A 16,703-nucleotide genomic window follows, 5' to 3' on the forward strand; every position below is an offset into this window, starting at 1 on the left:
ATTATTTTTAGAAAGGGGAAGGGAGGGAGAAAGACAGGGAGAGAAACATCAACATGTGGCTGCCTCCCACAAGCCCGCCACTGGGGACCTGGTCCGCAACTGGGAATTGAACCAGCGACCTCTTGGTTCACAGGCCGGTGCTCAATCCACTGAGCCATGCCAGCCAGGGCACCACTCACAATTGCTTTTATTTTTGTTGCACAGAGCACCACTTTGATTTCTATATTGCTGTTTGTGATTATATATGTCTTTCACTCAAAACCCACCGTTCAGATGAAAACCCCTTTGTACCATGGAGTTCTATGAAAATGCAGCATAAGAAGCAGTTAGGGAACCCTAGTACACTGTTGGTGGGAATGCAGACTGTGCAGCCACTATGGAAAGCAGTGTGGAATTTCCTCAGAAAGCTGAAAATGGAACTGCCTTTTGATCCAGCGATTCCCCTGCTGGGACTATACCCTGAGAACACCAAAACGCCAATACAAAAGAACCTATGCACCCCAATGTTCATAGCAGCACAATTTACAATAGCCAAGTCTTGGAAGCAACCTAAATGCCCATTAGTAGATGATTGGATCAAAAAATTATGGTACATATACACAATGGAGTACTACGCAGCAGAAAGAAAAAAGAAGTACTAAACTTTGCAACAGCATGGATGGAACTGGAGAGCATCATGCTAAGCGAAATAAGCCAGGGGGCGAAAGACAAATACCATATGATCTCACCTATAAGCGGAACCTAACCAACAATGCAAAGATGCAAGGAAAATATGACCAGCAACACTGAAAGGAAAAGAAATCAACAGAGACAAGAGAGAAGGGGGGGCAGGGAAAGGGAAGGGAAGGGGAAAGTCAGGGAACATATAGCAAGGACTCATGGACAAAACCAAAGGGGAAGAGCTGAGGGAGGGAAGGGGGGAGGGGGCAAGGGAAAGAGGTGGGGGGGAGGCAGAGACAAATGTATTTAAAAAGTAAATAAATAAATAAAAAAATAAAATAAAATAAAATAAAATAAAATAAAAAAAAGAAGCAGTTTAATTGGTAGTGAGAGTTTCAGGGTTTGAACTTGGTCCCGCCATTTCCTTACCATTATTTCAGATAGCATTTTGGTGTGCTCAGCCTCACCTCTTATTCCATCTATTTCTCCAGTCTTGTTTGGTGTAAACTGGTCTGTTTGGTAAAACTTATATCTCTGTTCCTCCCATGGGGCTTCTTTTCTGTGGCCACTCTAGATTATTGAAGGATGATGGATAAAATTGCTTTCCTGTTTCTTACCTGGGTGGTAGTTCTGAGAATACATTCACAAGCCTCAGAAAATCCTGTGAAATCAAGCACTTGTCAGAAACCTCTACCATTCATAGCAGTGGCCAACTGATAATGAATCCTTGTATTTACTCTCCCTCCCTGTTTCACTCCCTGTGTCCTTCACTTCTGCTCCCTGGGATCACATTCAAAAATAAACTACCTATCTCCAAGGCTATGTTTTACCTTTTCATTTCAGTGGAACCCATGACTGACCATAATTCAGTGGAATTTTACAAAAAATTAAAATCTTCCACAGATCATTCAGAAATTATCAGTTGATGTTTTGATATATGCTTCAGTGGAATCATGGACAGTCAACTTGCTCTTTGATTTGCAGTTTTTTCCTATGTATAACTTTGGAGAGGGTAGTGTCTACCTCATGTACTTTATTTGTTCACCAAACACTTATTAAAACACTACCATGTGCTAGGTGCTGTTCTGGATATGGGAACATAGCAGTGAGCAAGACAAAGAAGGACCTTATCTTCAGAGGGTTTACATTATGATGAGGGAGATAGATAAAAAAGTAAACAGCATAATTTGAAGTAGTGAAAAATGCTTTGAAATAAACAGAATAATATACTCTAGAGCAACAGGAGTAAAGCCACTCTCAGATGCTATTAGAAATGCAGGCTGATTCAATCAGGATAAGCTGGATGCAGGAAGAACATGTTGGGTAGAGGGAATAGCAGGTGTAAAGGCCCTGAGGTATGTCAGGAGCAAGGTAGTACATTTAAAGTGCTGTGTATGATATTTTGCATTTGGAAAGTAAATGTTGGTTGCTATTAATAAAAGTAAATCAAAGGAGTAGCCTATCATTGAGTAAACAGTAAGTGGCCAGTTTTGCCTCATGAATTAACAAAAACCGGCTTCATAGAATAAGCAGATAATTATGCAGGGTTTGAATAGGGTTATACAGTACACTTTTCTTTTTAAAAATTTTTTTATTTTTAAATCATGTTTATTCTATTATAGCTGTCTCAGTTTTTCACCCTTTGCCCTCTTCCACCTGTTCCATCCCACCCCCTGCTCCCACAGTCAATTCCCACTCTGTTGTCCATGTCTATGGATCATTCATACATGTTCTTTGTCTAGTCCCTTCTCCCTCTTTCCACCATTGCCCTCCTTCCCCATGCCCTCTGGCCAGCTACTCTCTCAGTTCTCTCCCAAAAGCCTCCATCTCCAGTCTCTCAGGTGTCTCTAGACCACTCTGCGCCCCCCTTAGCCAGGGAACCACTAACTGTGGCTGCCACTCTGTACTCAGCAGTCAGGATTTAGCACTACCTGTCCAGTGCCGAGTCCTTCCTTGGGGTTGGGCTATTGTTTCCTCTCATGCTGCTGCTGCTCTGGGGAGTGGTCTGCCTGAGCAAGATGGCTGCTGCCGTACGAGGATTAGTCAGCTCCGGGATCTTGCCAGCTACTTTCTTCTCTACCCAAAGCCTCCTTCCCCACTGTCTCCTTAGGCATCTCTAGCCCGCTCTGCCCCCGCCTTTGCCAAATATCAGGGTAAGTGGACACAAATAAAAATTTATGTGTTGGCCCTTTAAAAGGCTCTTTGGGTCTCCAGCTGCCTGTCTCTGGCAAAGAGCAACCTTGCAGCTTTTTGCAGCTGGCTGTTATCTGTGTACTTTTTGGGCTCTGGTGCTGTATGCTGGAGATCCCTGCTTATGGTTTAGACCCCTCTCTTCTCAGCAGGATCCAACTGGCTGTTTTAGTATCTTTCTGGTGCTGCCGCCCATGGGTGCCCCACCCACCTTCTCAAGTTTCTACCACACTCCTTACCAGTTAGGTTGCGCTAAAGCTGATTCTTCTGTCCATCCGAGGTCATAAGGCTCCTCCCTCTTTGACTGTTGTTCAGTTGTTTGTTCTAGGTGGTTTTTCCACAATGTAGTTGTAATTCCAGATTGGTCCTGGGAGGAGGTCAGTGTGACTTCCACTCACTCCTCCGCCATCTTGATCAGTACATTTTTCATTATTGATATGGTGAATTACATTGATTGATTTGCTTTGCATTCCCAGTGTAAACTTTCCTTGGCCATGATGTATTATACTTTTTTTGTATAGCTCAATTCAACTTGCTAATTTGTGGAATTTGCAGAATTCATTTTGCTAATATTTTGAGGAATTTGTGTCTGTGTTCCGAAGAGATATTGGTGTGTTATTTTCATATAATGTCTTTGTCTGATTTTGGTATCAGTGTAATGTTGGCTTCATAAAATAAATTGGAAAGTGTTCTCTCCTTTTCTATGTGGTGAAAGAGTTTATATAGAATTGATATTCTTTTTCTGGTAAATCTTGTTAGAATTCTCCAGTGAAGCCATCAAGCCTGTAGTTTTCTTGTTGGAAAGAATTTTAACTGTGGGTTCAGTTTCTTTAGGACTATTCAAGTTAACTGTTTCTTTTTGGATGAGTTTTGGTAGGTTGTAGCTTTCAAGGAATTTGTCTATTTCATCTAAGTTGTCAAATTTATGGGCAAAATATTGTTTCCAGTATCTCCTTATTATCCTTTTAAAAGTTATTGGTGATAAAAACTACATACATAAATTTACCATCGTAACTATTTTTAAGTGTATAGTCCGGTTATATTCAGTACATTTCACATTACTGTGCAAACTCTAATAAACCCTTAATCCTATTAATAGATCTGTAGTGATGTCCCCTCCTTCATTCCTGTTACTGATAATTGTATCTTCTCTGTTTTTCCTGACCATCTACTAGAGGTGTATTAATATTGATCCCCTCAGAGAATCAGCTTTTAGTTTCATTGATATTTATTATTATACTTTACTTTTCTATTTCATTGATTTCTGCTCTGATCTTATTTCTTTTCATCTGCTTCCTTAGGGTTTAATTTGCTCTTCTCTTCCTTGCTTTTAAAAGCTCATAACCTATCTCATTATTTGAGGCCATTTCTTTTCCTATATAAGCATTTAATGCTATAAAGTTCCCTCTAAGCACTGCTTTATCACCCCCCCCCCCCCTCCCCCCCTTCTTTTTCCCTTTTTTCCTTCCCCCCTCCCCTTTCTCTTTCCCCCCCCCTCCCCCCCCCCTTTTTTTTTTTTTTTTTTTTTTTTTTTTTTTTTTTTTTTGCAGCCCACAAATTTTGATTGATTTTACTTTCGCTTGTGACTCCCGCTTTGACCTAGATATTATTTAGAAGTATGTTAAATTTTTAGGTATTTGGGGAATTTTTATTTTTTCTAAGTATATTGTATTGATTATTCTATTACAGTTGTCCCATTTTTTCCTCCCATATTTCTCCCTCTGCCCTGTACACAGCCTCCCACCATATTTCCCCCACTCCCTTAATTCATGTCCATAGGTCATACATATATGTTCTTTGACATCTCCATTTCCTATACTATTCTTAATTTCCCCCTATTTTATGCCTACCAATTATGCTTCTTATCTGTTACCTTTTCCCCCCATTCTCACCCCTCCCCAACCCCGCCGATAACCCTCTATGTGATCTCCATTTCTGTGATTCTGTTCCTGTTCTAGTTGTTTGCTTAGTTGGTTTTTGTTTTTGTTTTAGGTTCAGTTGTTGATAGTTGTGAGTTTGTTGTCATTTTACTGTTCATAGTTTTGATCTTTTTCTTAGGTAAGTCCCTTTAACATTTCATATAATAAGGGCTTGGTGATAATAACTCCTTTAACTTTACCTTATCTGGGAAGCCCTTAATCTGCCCCTCCATTCTAAATGATAACTTTGCTGGATAGAGTAGTCTAGATTGTAGGTCCTTGCCTTTCATGTCTTTGAATACTTCTTTCTAGCCCTTCCTTGCCTCTAAGGTTTCTTTAGAAGTCAGCTGGTAGTCTTACGAGAACTCCTTTGTAGGCCTCTCTCCTTTTGCTTCTTAGATTCTCTCCTTACCTTTAATCCTGAGTAATATAATTATGATGTTTCTTGGTGTGCTCCTTCTTGGGTCCAACCCTTTGGGACTCTCTGAGCCTCCTGGACTTCCTGGGAGTCTGTTTCTTTGACCAGATTAGGGAAGTTTTCCTTCATTATTTGTTAAAATAAGTTTTCAATTTCTTGCTCTTCCTCTTCTCCTTCTGGCACCCCTATGATTCGGATGTTGGAAGGTTTAAAGTTGTCCCAAAGGTTCCTAAGCCTCTCCTCACTTTTTTAGAATTCTTGTTTCTTCATTCTGTTCTGGTTGAATGTTTATTTCTTCCTTCTGTTCCAAATTGTCGGTTTGAGTTCCAGTTTCCTTCCCTTCACTGTTGGTACCCTGTATATTTTTTTCTTCATTTCACTTTGCATAGCCTTCACTTCTTCCTTTACTTTGCAATCATCCTCAGTCATTTCTGTGAGCATCCTGATTACCAGTGTTTTGAACTCCACCTGATAGGTTGGCTATCTCCTTGTCACTGAGTTCTTTTTCTGGAGTTGTTATCTGTTCTTTCGTTTGGGCCATATTTCTTTTTCTTAGCACACCTGTTACATTGTAAGGGGTGGAGCCTTAGGTATTTGCCAGGGTGGGGCAACCCACCTTGTTGCATTGTCGTGCTGTATGTTGGGGAAGGGTGGGGGAGTCGAGTGGGAACAATGTTGCTTGCTTGGCTCTTGCCCAGCTTTCGGTCACTTCCCTTGCTTCCCATGGGCAGATTGTGCCCTTTCAGGTGCTGAATCCTGTGTGGGTGGACTTGTGTGTGCTCTAGGATCCTGTGGGCCTCTCCAGTAGACTCTCCAGTGAGCCTGGGAGTTTCTCCCATCTCCTCAACCCACACGGGGTTTTAAGCCAGAGGTTTTGAGGCTTTAGTTTCCCCTCACTGGAATCCTGGGTTGTGTGGTCTCTCTTGCTCCCAAGTTGTTCCTCCCAGTTTATCCATATATGATTGTGGGATATCTTTGCCCACCAGCCACTACCTTGTCCACCCTGGTCTGCCAGCCACTGCAGTGTCACCTGTCCTTGCTGCCCCAGCTTCCCATCTCTGTCCCTCCTACCAGTGTGGGAGAATATTCCTTTAACTCCCTGGTTGTTTGACTTCCATACTGTTCAATTTTATGGCAGTTCTGCTTGTTTTTTGTTTTTCAATTTTTTTTTTTTAATTGGTTCTTTTGATTGTGCAAGGAAGCAAAGTATATCTACCTGCACCTCCATTTTGGCTGAAACTGTTTGGGGAATTTTTCATCCATCTTTTTGTTGTTGATTTCTAGTCTAATTTTGTTATAGTCAGGGACACTTTTGTATGATCTTAATTTTTTAAAATTTATTGAAGCATGTTTTGTGGCTCAGCATATAGACTACCATGGAGAATGTTCCTTAAGCACTTGGAAAAATGTGTAATTTGCTGTTCTTGGGTAGAGTGTTCTATAATGTCAATTGGGCATTTTCCTGTCTCAGAGCATTTGTATTTGCTATTTCCTCTACCAGGAATACTGTTCCCACAGATACCTGCCAGACATTCTTCCTTAGAGCTATACTCAAATCTCACCTTATTAGAAGGGCCTTCTAACCACCGTATGTAAAATAGCACTCCTCTTTCCTGCTAGCACTAAACCAGGATAAGCTATGTTGTGCTGCAGTAGTAAACAATTCCAAAATAGGAGGGGTTTAAAATGACAAGGTCTGTTTCTCACTGATGGTATCCCTCCAGTGCAAGTCACCTGGGGGGGTCTGCTTCACACTATTTTAACTCCAGGATCTGTCTGATAGCATGGCCACCATCTTGAGCATTGGCAGAAGGAAAGACCATTCACTGGCTCTTCAAGTATCTGCCTGGAAATAGTGTCTTTCACATTGACTTGGCCAAAGCGATATATGTTGCCATACCTAATTTCAGTTGGGATGGGGAATGGGTGTATGGCAGTCCTATCATGTGTCCTGAAAGAGATCAGGAAATCTATGATGAGTGACATACCCACACTCTTTATTCCTCTTAATTTTTCTATATTACTTATGTCCATCTGACATAATGCATATTTATCTTGCATTGTGTATTTTCTTTTCTTTCCTATCTAAACTGTGAGCACTACAAAAGAGGAGGGACTTTGTCCATCACTGCTGTACCCCACGGCCTAGGATAGTGCATGGTCAAAAATAGGTGCTCATTAATTTTAAAGAATGATTGAGAATACCCCAGCAAACCATTCATTTATTCATTTGGTGACATCTAAGCCAAGGTGAGAGTGTCGAGCAGGGAATTTTGAGGGGAGGGAATGAGATGGTATGAAATACGTTGGAGAGCAGACTTAGTAGAGAAAAGCAGTAGAACTGCTGGTTAGTGGAGACTGTTAATTTGAGATTGGAGACTTGTACCTACTGTGAAAGGTTGCAGCTCAGCTATGTGATTTTCTCCAGTAATGTTGAGTTACTCAAGAGCTGGCCTGGAAGAGGCAGCAGAGAATAATGGAGCCCATTTCACAGAGATAGGTGAAAGCCCAAATTGAAGAAGGAAGCATGACCCTAGCTGCTCCTACATCAACCCTGCTCCATTGTTGGTCCTGTTAAAATAGCATAGGAGCTTGCCTTTACAAGAAGCCCATTCTCCTGGAGTGGTGTGACTGTGGTGGTAGAAGCAGTTTTCCCTATAGTCATTCTTTATTTCATTTACCTCATAACATTTTTGAGGTACCTTTTCTTATCTTTATTTTACAGGCGAGAAAAACAGAGGCTTAAATTGTTCAAGGTAGAATTTAGATTGGTTAAGTATATAGCCATGGTGCTCTGCTATACTTTTGAGGTTCACTTATTGTTTCTCCTATAGTTACTGAGGCAGTGTGGAGCTTTGTTAACTTTTAGATTCTCTGGAGCCTTGATTGTGTCTCGGTCATGAAGACAGTTTACAACCACTTGTGGTGATAATTTAGATGTTGGGAGTCCTTACCAGAGAGGAAGCAGTTGAGCTATTTTCATATACTTAAGCTCAGTAACCACATTGCCAACTGCAATATGTAAATTCACTCTCAGGGAATTTCTTGTGACTACTATTAAAGGGGACCTAACATGAGCTGCGAATGTATTCGTCAGTGATACTTTTCTGAGGTCTTGCCTGTTGATGATCTGAATATTTCATAAGTGTGAGGGGTTGTGCTAGGCTTTATTGCCAATTCAGGAATCTTTAATGTAGTTGGGAGGTCAAAACAGGTACAAAACCCTGAATATTAAAGTAGTATCTGGAAACAAGGGTACAGAGTGGGGAAAAAGCCCCTCAGGCTAAAATGCTTCACTGAGACAGATTGAGGGAAGTAGAAATGTAGCTATAATTTGAAGGCTGCATAATATTCAGACAAGGCTCTAAATGGAAAACCGACTTGGACTCCAGTCATATTTATGGTGGAAAATCTCAGTAGGCCACTGCAGTCAGTAATGTTAGCACTTTTAACCACATTTTAATTTTTTTGTAAGTGTGTATGTATGTGAATTCCATGCATGCTCAAAAGCTAACTGGTCAGTTTGATAGAAAGCACACTTTTATTTATTTTATACTTTGATGACCATTTTCTGAAAGGTATTTTAGGAAGTTACTCTCTGTAAACTTGGTTTAGTCTCATATGAGAGTCAGCTGACAGTGAAGCCCCAGCCAGTAAATATCACTTATTTTTTAAGTGTAGATGTCTTGAAATAAATGTTAATGAGAACTAAATTCCAGAGTTTGTAAAGTTTGTCTTCATTTTAATTTTTGAAAAAATGAATTACCTTGCTTTTCACTCATGTAGGTTTTTAAATCTTAGGAGCAATCATTCTCAACGTGGTTTTCTTTTTCCCTCCAGACAAGGCACCTCTGTCTAAGAGTCTTTTACTGGTCCCCAGTGCCCTGTCTCTTTTGCTGGCACTTCTGCCGCACTGTCAGAGGTTCTTCGTGTATGACCTCCAAGCAGTCAAGGACGACTTCCAGGTGAGCTTTGCTTCATTGGCCTATGGGAAAAGAGAAGGCAGATTTCTCCCCTTGATTTGCCTTTTCTTTCTGCTACTCTTAGTCCCTCAAAGCCTATAAATTTGTAAGAAATACTATTTATCATTAATATTCTCTTAACAAGTAAGTTCTTGAGTTTTATTGGTATCTTCAGCAAAGCAGATCATAATGAAGTAATGGCAGTACTAGGCACTATCTCTCTTCAATTTCACTGTTTATGCTTGGAAATGTAATTTATAATTTAAGAGAATTAAAACAGTGTTAAATCTGTTTTTTAATGATTAGTATGCATACTTAACATTCTCAAAAGCCTACATCAATTAGAATGTTGATTGGATAATCTAAGTTCTTTTACTCTAACAGGTTGTGAATCTATGAATTATTTTTATAGTGATGGTTAATCCAAGGAGGAAATTTCTCTTTCCTCCTTGCTGCTGTTTTTTGCTGCTGGGAAGAGCAGAACTATGAGTTGGAGCATTAATGCAAATTTTGGTGTGTAAACCCATCACCTTTTCTTTGCTGAATACTTCATTATCCATTTTAAGCACAATAATCCACCTTTTCTTCATAATGATGTAATTAATAGTGTTCCGGTTGGCTTAACCAAGTTCCTGTGAAGGCCTTTCAGTTATTTATTTATACTACCATTTTCTGTCAGAATATAGTATAGCTCCTGTAGTATTTTAGTTGCTATAATGCAGTGGTTCTCAGTCTGGTGTACAATCTGGCTGAAAACCACTGCTGTAAGGGGCTTTAAGGGCCATCTGGCCCTGAGTTGGAACCTTCCTGATTTGGGTGGTTAATTTGGTTAATCTGGCGAAGCAGACAAGCATCCCCTTCCACTCTACCACTTTAAAGGAAGCTGTGCTCTGAAGATAAAGAGGACAACCATTCTTCTGTCCAGAAATGTGAGTGGCTACACCATTCTTCCAGAATCTCATTAGAAACTCTCACTTAGCTTTTATAAGAGCAGCTACAGATATATAAAGTTTCTGTTCTGCCATGGGAAATCTAAACATACACATACGTAATACACAAGTGTACGTTAATGATAATCAAAGTAGGGATAGGTATAGTGTAGCCCTGGAGAGCCATAACAATATGAATTTTCGATTTGATCTGAAGGAAGGGATGACAGTTTATTAGCAGTAGAGGGAGAAGGGCATTATACTCCCTGAAGCAGTATAAACTTCAACCCTTAAGTGTACTGTATAGGAGGCATGGTTGCAAACTAGTGCAAGGTTAGACTGGATGAGGACAGGAGGGACAGTTGGTGAAGGTCTTTATTTTGCAAGTGTGGAATCTCCCAAATTTTGGCATTTAAGGCAAAGATCCTGCTTCAGCTGTTTCAGGTTGAAATGTAGAAGTACTGCTTTGTTGAGGCAAGTCAGTGATCAGTCTTCATAGGGAACAATCAGCTTTTAGTGATACTCAGTGATTTATTCTTATACCAGGTCTCTAATTTTTGTGTCCTTGAGCGTAGGACAAATTATAAAACACGAATTATTTGAAAGTGTAGCTTCTAGTTTTATTTGTCATTAACTGAAAAAACAACAACAGATGGGGTTCTATAAACCCAATTTGTTATGTTTTAGTAATTGTAAAGTCTTAATTTCCTTTTTCCCTCAGCTTTTCTTAGTGGTTCTCAGGGCTTAGACCTCAGTAGAGTACTTTTTTTTTTTAGAGTTTTAAACATGGGGAAATAGAAGACTTGGTGCAATCTTTCATGGTTTCTGCATCTTTGTTCTGCAAAGGTGACAGTCGTCATCATCTTATATTCGTAAAGCACTAAATAGTTAGTTTACAAAAGGCTCATATGTATACTGTTTCATTTTATCATGTTGATGGTCATATATGCTGGCCTAAAGTTTCAGTATGACTCTGGTGCAGAGTCATGGAATTTCTGAGGGAGAAAAGAAATTTAGTTTAGAGATGTCACCTGTGTTCCATATGTCTGCCCATGATGGTCATTGCTAACTGAATATGGTTCTGTTTCTCCTTGAACCCAGCTATGACCTTCACACAGATTTATAGGCAGCCATCCCCATTTTGGTTAGATTGGCATGTGAAATGAATTCTAGTGGCCATTCCTAAACCAGTCCAATGTCCTCATATTTTGGAGTACAGTGATGACAAAGACTGCCTGGTGTCTTGCTTGGAGTTGAGACAGAAGTATAATGTTTTGACAGTTGGTATAGTCTGTATTTTCACTTGTATTACTGTTTTTATTTATGTTGGCAAGAAGACAGGTCATATGACCTTACACAAGTAAAATACTTTCCCTGTGTCTCTTCTCATTTAAGAGTTAATTTTACCAGTGTTCATAGCAGCATTGTACACAATAGCCAAAAGGTGGAAACAATCCAGATATCCATTAGCAGATGAATGGATTTTTAAAATGTAGTGTGGGTATACAGTTTTAGCCATTAACAATAATGAAGTTCTAATGTATGCTTTAGTGTGAACCTTGAAGACATTATGCTAATTGGAATAAATAAGCCAGACTCAAAAGGACAAACATTATGATTCCAATTACGTGAAGTACCTAGAACAGTCAAATTCTCAGAGACATAAAGTATAATAGTGATTAGCAGGGGATGAGGAGAGGGGGGAGTGGAGAGTTATTGTTCAGTGAGTATAGAGTTTCTGCTTGGGATCATTAAAAGTTCTGGAAATAATGGTGATGGGGGTACAATATTGTGAATGTTCTTTTTTTAAAATATAATCTTCCTTGTATTTTTTCCATTACCATTTAGTCCCCTTATATCCCCCTCCCCTAAGCAGTCACAACCTGTTGTCCATAATTTCTTTTTCCTTTCTGCTCAATCCTCTACCCTCTAACCTCCCTCCCACATTAGCTGTCATCTGTTCTCCATCTATGATTCTGTGTGTCTGCTTTGCATGTTCAGTTTGTTCATTAGATTCCACATATGAGTAAAATTATATGGTATTTGTTTTTCTCTGACTGGCTTATTTCACTTAGCATAATGTTTTCTAGGTCCATCCATACTGTTGCCAAGGGTAAAATTTTCTTCTTTTTTCTTAATACCACTGAATTGTACATTTAAAAATAGTTAAAATGATAATTTTAATATATGTTTTACCAAAATAAAAACTATACAAAAAAGAAAGAGTTAATATTTGTTTCAGCTATTTTACAAGGTAATTGTGAAGGGGAAACAGTATCATAATGTTTTGCAAATGTCATTGGGATTATCTTTAAAAATCTGGAAAATACTAAAGAAGTCTCAAAATAGGTCTTTGAGTGTCTCTTTCTTCTTTTTATATCCCCTTATATGTTTTTCAAACAAGGATAAATGGATTTAAATAAGCTAAAAGTTAAATTAGTAAAAAAAATTAGACCTAGTAATATTTAGCAACAGTTGCCATAAGTTGCCTTGTATGTGGTTGGTATGAAGTAGATTGATTATTAAAATGAAGCTCAGAAATGGATATTATTGAGTTTATCCCTAAATAGCTTCAGTTACACCTTTGTTTTATTTAGTAGAATAAAAATGAACATCAGGACTTCTGGTCAAGATGGAGGTGTAGGTAAATATGCTTCATCTCCTTGCGTAACTATAGCAAAAATTAGAACTAGACTACAAAACAAATACCACACAGATTTGACAGAAAATCGAGCTGTATGGAAGTCTGACAACCAAGGATTTAAAGAAGCCACAGTCATCCAGATGGGTAGGCGGGGCAGAGTCGTGGAGAGGTGGAGTGGTGTGGAGAGGTATGGAGATGTGGAAAGGGCGGTCCCACATTCATGTATGGTGGTTAAAAATCGGGAGGGATACCTAGGGAGCAAGGGATCCCTGCCCCAGACCAGACCACCCAGCCCAGGAACCCACTGCCAGGAAGATAAATCCCCACAACTTCTGGCTGTGAAAACCAGTAGGGGTTGGGACGGTGGAAGAAACTGCAGGATTCTCAGAAGACTCCTCCTAAAGGGCCTTCAGTGGTCTTAGGACTTACATAGGCCCACCCTCTCTGGGTTTCAGCACCAGGGCAAAAGCTGGAGCAAAAGCACCAGTGGCATATGGGGAGAAATTCAAGTGACTGGCAACAAGGTGAATGCTGGGAGACAGCTTCTTCCTGGGCAAAAATCCAGAGGCCAGGCAATGGCATTGTCCCCTCTCCGAGTTCTCCCCCACACAGAGCCCAGAGTGGTGATACAGGTTACCCTGCCCTGGCGATTACCTAAGGTTCTGCACATATAACTTATAGGTGCACTTTTCCACAATAGGCCACACTGCTAAGACAGGGAGTCAAAGCAGCTCTACCCAATACATAGAAACAAACACAGAGAGGCTGCCAAATTGAGGAGGCAAAGAAATATGGCCCAAATGAAAGAAAAAGACTCCAGAAAAAGAACTAGACAGAATGGAGATAAGCAGTCCATCAGATGCAGAGTTCAGGATGCTCAAAGAAATGATTGGGTACTGCAGCAGCATAAAAAAGGCCCAGGCAGAAATGAAGGTTATATTAAGTGAAATAAAGAAGAATCTACAAAGAGCCAACAGTGGAGAGGATGAAGCTGAGATTCAGATCATTGATTTGGAACATAAGGAAGAAATAAACATTCAACCAGAACAGCAAGAAGAAAAAAGAATTCAAAAATGAGGAGAGGATAAGGAGCCTCTGGGACATCTCCAAACTTACCAATATTTGAATTGTACAGATTCTGGAAGGAGAAGAGGAAGAGAAAGAAATTGAGAACTTATTTGAAAAAATAATAAACGAAAACTTCTGTAATTTGTTGAAGGAAATAGACATACAAGTCCAGGAAGCACAGAGAGTCCCAAACAACCTGGACCCAAAGAGGACCACACCAAGACACATCATAATTAAAATACCAGAGGTTAAAGATAGACAAAATCTTAAAAGCAACAAGAGAAAAGCAATAGTTACCTACAAAGAAGTTCCCATAAGACTGTCTGCTGATTTCTCAAAAGAAACTTTGCAGGCTAAATGAACTGGCAAGAAGTATTCAAAGTGATGAAAAGCAACGACCTGCAACCTAGATTACTCTGTCCAGCAAAGCTATCATGTAGAATTGAAGGACAGAGAAAGTGCTTCCCATAAAAGATAAAACTAAAGGAGTTCATCACCACCAAGCCCTTACTATATGAAATGTTAAAAGGAATTAATCTAAGAAAAAGATCAAAACTATGAACATTAAAATGGCGATAAATTCACTACTATCAGCAATTGAATCTAAAAAAACAAACTAAGCAAGCAAGCAGAACAGGAACAGGATCATAGGTATGCAATTCATTTGTAGGGTGGTTATCAGCTGGGAGGAAGGAGAGGGAGAATGGAAGAAAAGGTTCAGGGATTAAGAAGTACAAATTTGTAGGTATAAAACAGACGGGGATGTTAAGAACAATATAGGAAATGGAGTAGTCAAAGAACTTACAGGCATGACCCATGGACATGAACTAAGTGGGAGATTGCTGGAGGGAATGGGAGTCCTGGGTGGGGGGCAGGCAAAGGGGGAAAATTGGGACAACTGTAATAGCATAATCAAAAAACATATTTTAAAAAAATCAAACGTCTGCTAGCCTTTCATCCCAGCTCATGTATATAATATTTAATTGTACTAAACATAGTGTTAAAATTTTTACAGGAAATTTTCTGTTTTCTTAATGAGAATACATTATATGGAAATAATTTTTAGTATGAGAGAATTAAGATCATTTCTTAGGGAAAATACACATGTAGTTTTCCTTTTCATTATGCATCATTATTTTGCTTAAATTAGAGTATAAAAAATAAGCAGTATAAAGTAAATGTAATAACTTTGCTAAGGAAGCAACCTGAACAAATCTTCCTCTTCTTTATTGTTCTTTCTAAAATCCCCATCTAGATTTGGAGGCTGATATGTGGAAGAATAATTTGCCTTGATTTGAAAGATACTTTCTGCAGTAGTCTGCTTATTTATAATTTTAGGATATTTGAAAGAAGATTTGGAAGCAGAAAATTTGCAGTAAGTTTTTATATATTTTTCCCTTTGCTATTATGTTATTAAAAAACCATTTTTGTTTTTTATTATGTTTAAATAGTTTTATTTTGTTATTATTAACAATTATCTTTAAATTTTACGATCTTCTGTCTGAATTGGAACATAGACATTAACCAAAGAAAACTTTTAAATTTAAGCCACTGGCATAATAAAATGATGGTGATAGATAGTGTCAGGTATGAGTTGGTCATAACAATTTTAATTGGGATTTTGACTTTAATAAAACTCTAATCACTTATTTTGCTTTAATGGATTGTGTATTGTTAAAAATAGATTATGCTATAAATATATTTTCTTCAACATACTTAGAAATTATAGAAGTTGATGCATTTGATCAATGTAGTTTTACTCTCATTTTGAAAAGTCTATTCTAATCAAAACAAACATGCATACATATACACAAGAGGTCTGTCCAGAAAATATCCAGCCATGCACTATGAAAAATAGAGACATTTATTGAACAAAATATAAGATACAAGAAACATTTAACACAGGACAATGGCACCTCAGTCCCCTTCAAAGTAGGCACCTTGGGACTTCACACAGTTCTTCTAGTCACCATCAGCTGCCCCATCATATATTCCTGAATCTCCTTTCTGGTCTGAAATTCTTCCCTTTCAAAGATGATTTTAATTTTGGGAACAGCCAGAAGTCACAGAGCACCAAATCAGGGCTGTAGGGGGGGCCTGACTCACCTGTGACTTGATGTTTCGCCAAAAAACTCTGTAGAAGATGTGTTACAAGAGGGAGCGCGTTGTCATGATGAAGCTGCCAATCACCAGATGCCCGTAACTATGGCATTTTAAATCATCTGAGCGGTTTCCATGGAGGAATGTTCAAGCTTAATGCAAAATTTGATGCAGATTCGTTGCTGTACTCACTCAGTCATTTTGAATGCAATGGCCACATAGTTAGTACACATGCTCACTCAATGGCATCTACCGTCTCCACTGACTAGTCCAGTGAAGTCCTCACTGTTCATGCATGTGCATTCCAGTCCGCTCTCCTTGGCTGCCAGGTTACATTGATGTTAAGCAAACTGTTGTTAAAATTAAAAATGACAGGACTTTTTTCAGACAGACCTTGTGTGTGTGTGTGTGTGTGTGTGTGTGTGTGTGGTTTTAATTAAATAAATGTTGGTTTAGTTTTAGACACTCATCTGTATGATGTTTGTTTTATTTTTAGTCCTTTTTGCTGGGTTCCTGGGTTTTGTCAGCCTTGACTGACTTCATCCTTGTTGAAGCTGTGTGGTATTGCTTTGGTATTGCTGCATCCAGGAATTTACCTTCTGGATTGTAAGTAGCTCTCAAAGATGCTTAACGTATAACTAATATTAAATCTGATTTAAAGTGTTATTGTACATGAAAGTCAGTAAAAGGATATTTTAAACTTTTAGATACAGTGAAATTGATTTTATGTATAAAATTTTATTGTACACTTACATTTTCATTATGTTCTTGAAACAGAATGTATTTTATACTCACTCTTTTTTTCAGCTTTGA

At 38.8% G+C, this 16,703-nt stretch overlaps 1 protein-coding gene across 1 annotated transcript in view; it reads left to right on the forward strand.

The window, feature by feature from the left end:
- UBAC2 (UBA domain containing 2) overlaps positions 1–16,703 on the forward strand; it is a 203,820-nt gene that overhangs the window by 19,870 nt on the left and 167,247 nt on the right. The window contains exons 2-4 of the mRNA XM_054574332.1: positions 9,028–9,152; positions 15,046–15,165; positions 16,387–16,496. Coding sequence (XP_054430307.1) covers positions 9,028–9,152; positions 15,046–15,165; positions 16,387–16,496 — 355 coding nt within the window. The remainder of the gene's footprint in view (positions 1–9,027; positions 9,153–15,045; positions 15,166–16,386; positions 16,497–16,703) is intronic.

This window comes from Pteronotus mesoamericanus, unplaced genomic scaffold (genome assembly GCF_021234165.1).
Source record: "Pteronotus mesoamericanus isolate MK-2021 breed Mesoamerican mustached bat unplaced genomic scaffold, CSHL_Meso_final contig_26, whole genome shotgun sequence".
In the NCBI taxonomy this organism is placed as follows: Eukaryota; Metazoa; Chordata; class Mammalia; order Chiroptera; family Mormoopidae; genus Pteronotus; species Pteronotus mesoamericanus.